Source organism: Pseudomyrmex gracilis, unplaced genomic scaffold (genome assembly GCF_002006095.1).
Source record: "Pseudomyrmex gracilis isolate BER0280 unplaced genomic scaffold, ASM200609v1 scaffold_93, whole genome shotgun sequence".
NCBI classification, from domain to species: Eukaryota; Metazoa; Arthropoda; class Insecta; order Hymenoptera; family Formicidae; genus Pseudomyrmex; species Pseudomyrmex gracilis.
This window is the reverse complement of record NW_018020677.1, coordinates 273,726-280,777: the sequence shown is the minus strand read 5'-3', so window position 1 is coordinate 280,777 and position 7,052 is coordinate 273,726. Positions and strand designations below refer to the sequence as shown.

At 33.5% G+C, this 7,052-nt stretch overlaps 3 protein-coding genes across 3 annotated transcripts; all 3 read right to left on the bottom strand.

Moving 5' to 3' along the window:
- Positions 1 to 179: 179 nt before the first annotated feature.
- LOC109855623 (zinc finger protein ZFP69B-like) lies at positions 180 to 3,645 on the bottom strand. The gene is made up of 5 exons (XM_020430074.1): positions 2,376 to 3,645; positions 2,169 to 2,254; positions 1,767 to 2,082; positions 1,421 to 1,524; positions 180 to 1,351 (listed from the first exon to the last, which is right to left on the bottom strand). The coding sequence occupies exons 1-5, from the start codon at positions 3,631 to 3,633 to the stop codon at positions 671 to 673; spliced, it is 2,445 nt and encodes an 814-aa protein (XP_020285663.1). The 5' UTR covers positions 3,634 to 3,645; the 3' UTR covers positions 180 to 670.
- Positions 3,646 to 4,169: 524 nt separating this feature from the next.
- Positions 4,170 to 5,342, bottom strand: LOC109855628 (follicle cell protein 3C-1). Its single transcript, XM_020430083.1, has 4 exons — positions 4,966 to 5,342; positions 4,631 to 4,882; positions 4,464 to 4,535; positions 4,170 to 4,286 (listed from the first exon to the last, which is right to left on the bottom strand). Exons 2-4 carry the CDS (start codon positions 4,874 to 4,876, stop codon positions 4,185 to 4,187), a joined length of 420 nt encoding a protein of 139 aa, XP_020285672.1. The 5' UTR covers positions 4,877 to 4,882; positions 4,966 to 5,342; the 3' UTR covers positions 4,170 to 4,184.
- Positions 5,343 to 5,943: 601 nt separating this feature from the next.
- LOC109855627 (armadillo repeat-containing protein 7) lies at positions 5,944 to 6,950 on the bottom strand. Its single transcript, XM_020430082.1, has 3 exons — positions 6,691 to 6,950; positions 6,408 to 6,575; positions 5,944 to 6,322 (listed from the first exon to the last, which is right to left on the bottom strand). Exons 1-3 carry the CDS (start codon positions 6,797 to 6,799, stop codon positions 6,042 to 6,044), a joined length of 558 nt encoding a protein of 185 aa, XP_020285671.1. The 5' UTR covers positions 6,800 to 6,950; the 3' UTR covers positions 5,944 to 6,041.
- Between the last annotated feature and the right edge of the window lie 102 nt (positions 6,951 to 7,052).

Below are 7,052 nucleotides of genomic sequence, written 5' to 3'. Positions count from 1 at the left end.
CGAGAAGTCAGCTTCAGTGTGTGTTCCACGCACACGAACGGCGGTTCTCGCTTGTGTGCGTGTTCCCAGTGGCTCCCAACACTTCGGTGCTCTTGGTGCTAGCCTGCAAGATCTTACATCACTGGCTGGAAAGCGTCCTCTGTCTCTGTGAGTCAAAAGCGTCAGAAGTGATCAGAACAGGTTATGTCGTTTCGCGTGCAATCGTTCCTTTCAAAGATACACAATCGTCAAGCTTAATTTGATTCGTTAGAATTTGTCAAAATGTGTTCCGCGTGTTTTGTTTTAGTGCGCAGATAAGTTTATTAATTAACAGCTGACATGAAAAGAATTTGTATTAAGAGTAAGTACATATAAACAAAAGTAACTTATCTGGTTATACGTTATGTAGCGTGTATATGTTTACTTGATTATTTCTAACCTAACCTATAAAATAAGTCGATCAAAGATAATCGCACATGATATAAATTGTAGGTATTCAACTCGTTCACATGTCGTACTTGTTTCATAACATGGTCAAGTTATAAATACAATATAATTCGATAGTATATACAAGGTCACAATTATATATAACAGTTTTACATTTAGAATGAATACATTTCTTGATGTATTTTCATCTTTGATGTGATTAAAGTAGATAGAATTTACGATTAGTTTGTACTCTCTGTCATATTTATTTTCTATCCATACCATACAATAGTTCCTTCAATGATTCTTCATTTATGGTTTGCAAGGAATCGGTAACATCTTTATTAGCAACAAAGCTCTCTTCTAAATTTGACTGTGTTATATTTATTTGCATATTGTCAGAGACTTCCGAAAAGTTCGTGTAAGAATTTATTGAGCTCTCTTTTTCCTTAGGCGATGACACTCTCAGGTGTTCCATCTCAAAAGTAGGAGACTGTATGCTGTTCTCAAGAGGGGACATCACCATTGAAAAGAAATCACTTGTACTTTTGATATCGATTTTCTCATTATCCAGTTGTGGTTTTTCATGTGATTTTGCAGGTTTCTTGAGTTCTGGAGAACTGACGTTGTCATTGTTCCAAACCTTGCTTTGCGAAGTTTTTTCCGCATTGTCACTTTTGTATTCCACAGTTTCTTCTTTCCTTTCCAAGGATATGTTATTTATTTCTGACTCCAATGCTAAAATGTGTTGCCCTTGGGCATTTATGATCAACACAAATTTATTTTCCTTGTTGTTCCCAGCATTAATCACCGATTGACTTTCCTGTGAATTATTTATCTGTGGCATGACTGTTTTATCATCGGTATTTTGTGTAATTATCTCTGACGATTGTTGTACGTTGCCTGTAGTCTGTTGTGCGGGACATTTATGAGTTCTTTGGCTCACCTGCAAACACGCACGAAAATTTGGTAGCAACGGCGAGACACACGACTAAAATATTTCGCGATTTTATACCTTATATCGAAAGCTTTTGCCACACATTGTGCATTTGTAAGGCATCACTCCAGTGTGAATTCGACGATGGACTAAGTACGAAACACGTTGACGAAAACATTTTCCTGCGAAAGAATTTAGTATGATAAAACAGCAGGATTGTTTTTTTTTTCCTTTTATTGCTCATTCTCTGTTAGAGAGAATTTGCGGTTTTATTCTCAAATTTACTTGCCTTTTTGAGTCATGCACAGCATATTAGAAACTAACGTAGACAAAGTGACTGATGTTAGTTGTTAGTCAATTCCAAATAAGCGACGGATTGTTAATAATTGCGTTTCTCTCAACTGTTATCGTTTTCTCAACGTACCACATGTTTCACATGCAAATGGCTTCTCTCCTGTGTGAATTCTTTCATGATTGTGCAACGTAGAAAGTTCTTTGAACGATCTGCCACAGGTTGTACAGGTGTGAGGCTTGTCATCTTTATGATAAAGTCTGTGTTTGTGATATGACTGCTGAAACGTGAAGCTCTTGTCGCATATTTTACATTTGTACGGCATCTCTCCCGAATGCAATCGTTTGTGTTTCTTCAGAAAATATTTCGTTGTGAACATCTTGCTGCAAGTGTCGCATTCCCATTGTTTACTTTCGTGAGTTTTCAGATGTTGTACCACATGTTGCTCCTGAAGAACAAAAATACTTTGTATAGAAAAATTCAATTATTTTGTATCGCAACTGGTACGAAAAGACAGTTCGAATATATTTTTACCTTTTTGAATTTTTTTCCACACGTAGGACACGAATATCCAGTGTCGCTGCACGCAAGTTCAACCTGACCGTCTTTAGGGGAAGAGCCTGCACGAAGTTGTACACACGTATGAATAATAACTTTTAAATATCATAACACTCTTTTAATACACCACATATATTATGATTATATTCAAAGTGATGTGCTAAACTATTGTGTAATAATTACTTGAATTGTGTCCAACATGCGCCACTCTCATGTGAATCATCAAACTGCCTTTCATTTTGAACACCTTGGAGCAAAGATGACACGAGTAATTTTTGAGAACTTTTCCCGAGATAATGGTTGAATCTTGTTCGTGCACCAGTTGTTTATGCAAAGTCAAAATATTGGTGTCGGGAAAATGTAAACCGCATGTGCTACATCTCTCAGTTTTCTCTTTCGGCACTATGTTTCGGAATACCTTGGTGTTACACGTTTGTGGCAACATCCTGTGTTCCGAATTTTGATCGTTTGTGTCCAGCACGGTGTCTCTAGTGTTAGACAAATTGTGCTTGTCATTATTTTTTTCTAACGACACATCCGCGCAAGCTGATATTACATTCTGAATCGATTGAAAATTAGAAAAATCATTTTCCTTTTCGACTAAATTTATCGTCAGTCCTTCTTTCGCAACATGTGAGCCGGTGTTCGTTTCCACGGTGTCTGCATTTTCCGTCACTTTTGTCGAAATTAAATCCGATGTAGCTGTCTTTTCTGCGTGCATATTACCTTGAATCATATTCAAATGTCTGGTACTGTCATTACAAAAATACTGCGTTGCGTTTGTCTTCAATATCTCATCTTGCAGATCTGTTACTGATCTTGACATTGCATTCTGATTTTCATTCGATTGCGGCAGGATATTTACTTTTATCACGTTATCATAATTGTAATCCGATGTAAAACCGTACTGGTTTACGGTTTTGGCTGGCGACTCTTGACCTTGAGACTGCGAACTTATAATAGAGATTTTATCGATATTCAGCACATCAGGATCTAAACAGGTTCTATTGTTGCCGTTTGAAGTTTGCACTTTGCTCGATTGACTTTTCAACATGTTCCAATCGTGCAGAGCGATGTTGTGCGCATTGTGCATCGCGAACATGTGCTCGTTAGAAACGTCTGTGTGTTTGGACGTCTCCGTTGCGTTGTTATTTAAGTTGATTGTGTGGCCGAACAAGTGTATAGTTAATTTATCTATGCCTAACAGCACCTCGTTACACACAGGACATATCAGAGGTCGAGTCGCGACACTTACAAGTCCAGCTCGTAGCGCATCAAGCGTTAAGAATCCTGGTTGAGAGCACAACGGACACGCTAGAAGTCGTGCGCACATTTTATATTTGTTCCGATTAATCTCGTATATATCTCTTATTGTTTTAACTATATACAATATATATATAAAGTTTTTCTGTATTTTTATAAAACATACATTTTTGTGCATTTATTTAACTGCATAACGCTGTTTCCTACGCGAACATCTTTGTAATTACGCAGTAAAATCACACATTGCAATTGTAACATTGTCCATTGTTAAAGTACAAGATTGTGCAATTTGAAGGTGGCATTGTAGTCTTATTGAAATATCAGGGTTATGCTTGAACTTGGCCCAATAATGCGGAATAGAGTTCAATGATGCACTTTTGTTGACTACGCTTGTCTTCAAACTTTTGCGAAATATGAAATTTATAATTAAATATAAGTACTGCGCCAGTGAATTCTGAACTGAAACACTATGTCCATAAAATTCTCACACCTCAAAATCTAAATATAGAAAGATGCTTTGAGATATTTGTGCTGAATTCCTGCATGGTCTTTGTGTAGAGCGTATCTGAGGATCTACAAGCTATATTTAGACAAATGGTGGGATATTCAAAGTATCCAGGAGAGTTGAATAAAATGCATTTAAAATCAAATATTGCTATTATTTCGTCGACTTGTTGAATTTATATAAATTAAACTTGTACAAAAATATCTTAAATTTATCATATTGCGCTAACACTTATATGAGGAACCGTCTTTACAGCAATATTCTCTGCCCGCGGAAAGGTTTGTATTTATCCATTCGTCTTTGCAATTTTTTATGAAAAGATAAGCCTGTTAAAAAGAATATCGTGCTTTTAAATTATGACTTGAGCAGAAAATATAATTCTGTTTTCATAAAATGATAAAATATAATAACAAATAAAAAATATAGCATATACAAAACAATAGTATATTGTATAAAATTATTGTATAAAATACAATAATTAAATTTTTTATACAAATACTCACCCTTTCTCTGTGGAAATCACGATCTGCAGAAGCACAAAGAGTTGTCGGACTTTGTGGCAAATATTTCACTATCTGTAAAACATAATTATAAATCCTGTTATTAATAATTAGTTTTATTGAATCGATAAAGATGTAATAATTTTGAAAACTTCAATGTAGACACTTACTGCTTCAACACATTTGCTCGTGCAAAGTTTATTTCCAGCAATAGTACACGGAAGTGGATCAGGATATTCATGGACAAGTAAAGGAAATCCTTTGGGTTGTTCTTTGCTTCCTTTCGTAAATTGTCCACTTAAAAATACACCACAGACACAGCCAATAGGCTGTTTAGTTGAATTTGTAGATTTAATATTATTTTCTGCATAAGAATGTGACGTAAAAAGAGCTACCACTATCAATATCAAAAACATTTTGGCCTGAAATTTAAATTAATTCAGTTACTTGACAAGATTTTTAATATACCAATTCCATACTAATATTAAAAAGATAAGGAAAATACCAAAATGTTTTTTCTCTGTTAAATATCTGCAATTATGCACCAGTGATTTATCTTTTGTGCAAAACCAATTTTTACTATCACTTCGCGAAGCTTCACTCAAATGTAATAAGACTGATACCTTCATGCTCTCGCATTATATTTCAATATTGCAATAAATGTGTCATTCATGAAATGCTTACTAATCAAAACTGTAAATACTGTTTAGTAAGAGTTTTTCAAGAGTTTTAATTAAATTATTTACTGCTTCGAATGTACAAGCTTGTAAGATTTTATTTACTTTATCTCTCAAATTGTTTTATTTTTACGCAATGAAAACTGCGTTACGGCTCTCTACAAATCGTTCTCAATTTAATTTCTGCTCAGTTTTATTTTTTAGATATTTACTATTAAATATTCACAATTTCTATTTTATATTTAGGTTTTATATAATAAATTATATATTGATAAAATCGTATCAAATATAATTAAAGTATATTCAGTAAAAAATATTTTATTTACAAGTTACTTAAGAAATACAAGATGTATTTACAATATTTTTTTCATGACTTTTGCTATTCCTTCTAATACGACGTTCTCTCCGTTAGCTATACACGTGTATTCACATTTAATAATTTTTCTTACTGATACAACTTTCACTGTAATTTCTACAATATCCCCCGCATAGCACGGTTTAGGAAATGTGAGATGTTGTTCAATAACTACAGTACCCGCGCCAGGTAACTTTGTTCCGATTAATCCCGAAACTAGGCCATTGAGAAAAGCACCATGAACTATATTTCTTGCTGACTCAGTGTGTATTGGATTAAAATCACCTGTCAATTCAGCAAATTTGAGTATGTCATTATTTGTTATCTTTCTGTAAACTGATATTTGATCTCCTTCTGTTAGATTACACATTGTGTTACAAAATAACCTTGTTTTGGAAGAGATTCTTGCAGGACTCGTACAAAATCCAAGAAAATATTGAATTACTCTCATAATGTTATTTTTTTCACTTTTATACAAATGTCTTAATTACTAAGATGTGTAGTTGAACAAAAATATATTAGATTTAGAAAGCTATTCACTTTCTAGTGCTAATTGCTGTTTTCCTTTACTTTTCCCACCTCACTTGCATTACAATAATCGGTTAAAAATATTTGTGCCAAGTTCTTGATACGAATATTAGTGTTACAAGAAAGTTCCTGCATGCATTTAATTATTTTAACCGATGTTATTTCAGTTTTGGATTCAGATGTGACAAGAAACATCAAGGTAGAAATTGCTGATGTTACAACATCCTCATCTTGGGAATACAGTAATGATGATATTAACTGAACACCTCTATTTCTTAGAATGTATATCTTATTTATCGTATCTGAAAAAAAAAAACCATATAGGATGTAACAGATTTTGTGATTTCAAATTCTATTCCAATTCTTTCTTATTGTATGTTTACTTACCTAAACATAAGTTGCAAATACCACCAATAGCAAAACGCACTAACTTTGGATTATTTTCAGACAGAGCGTAAAGAAACAAATCAATTATTTGTAGCTGTCTTATGTAACCGTAATTTATAGGATCATAAGCAAAATTTGCCAAGTTTGCTAGCACTTGCTCTTTTGCTTCTAATAATTTGAAAAATATAAATAAATATTTATTTTTCAATTGTAAATTTTTACTTCTCAACTTATTATTTTTCAACTGTATTAATTATAATAATTAATTACACATTTGCCTTACCTTTAGACTTGGTGGTTTTATATTCAGTTGCTAAGAGCTTTAAAAATTCATAACGTCCAATACCATCTTTTCCAGTACGTTTTATCAACTGTGCCTTGGTTGAGAACATTGAAAAGTGTGTTGCTGTATTTTGTTTACTATTATGTAATACAACACTGACTAAATACTTCTATTTATTATTGTTCTTACAAAATTACACATACAATCAATTACGAAGAAGTGCATAACACGTAACCTCACATCATGTGCCTAAAAACAACACATACAAGAGGTCTGTTCTTTTTACCTGAACTGGCTACACTAGTTCAGAGTTTATCTTTCTTCTTCCAATGTGGAGCGAAAAAGATGAACTCTGAACTAGT

Excerpts from the sequence above, each read along its gene's own strand:
- LOC109855623 (XM_020430074.1), bottom strand. The coding sequence starts at position 3,633 with ATGCACAAAAATGTATGTTTTATAAAAATACAGAAAAACTTTATATAT. Across the intron at positions 2,255-2,375 it reads GCATGTTGGACACAATTCAA|GCTCTTCCCCTAAAGACGGT; the intron begins GTAATTATTACA and ends AACTTCGTGCAG. Across the intron at positions 1,525-1,766 it reads ATTTGCATGTGAAACATGTG|GAAAATGTTTTCGTCAACGT; the intron begins GTACGTTGAGAA and ends ATTCTTTCGCAG.
- LOC109855628 (XM_020430083.1), bottom strand. The coding sequence starts at position 4,876 with ATGTTTTTGATATTGATAGTGGTAGCTCTTTTTACGTCACATTCTTAT. Across the intron at positions 4,536-4,630 it reads CGAGCAAATGTGTTGAAGCA|ATAGTGAAATATTTGCCACA; the intron begins GTAAGTGTCTAC and ends TATGTTTTACAG. Across the intron at positions 4,287-4,463 it reads GTGATTTCCACAGAGAAAGG|GCTTATCTTTTCATAAAAAA; the intron begins GTGAGTATTTGT and ends TCTTTTTAACAG.
- LOC109855627 (XM_020430082.1), bottom strand. The coding sequence starts at position 6,799 with ATGTTCTCAACCAAGGCACAGTTGATAAAACGTACTGGAAAAGATGGT. Across the intron at positions 6,576-6,690 it reads TAAAACCACCAAGTCTAAAG|AAGCAAAAGAGCAAGTGCTA; the intron begins GTAAGGCAAATG and ends TCAAATTATTAG. Across the intron at positions 6,323-6,407 it reads TATTTGCAACTTATGTTTAG|ATACGATAAATAAGATATAC; the intron begins GTAAGTAAACAT and ends TTTTTTTTTCAG.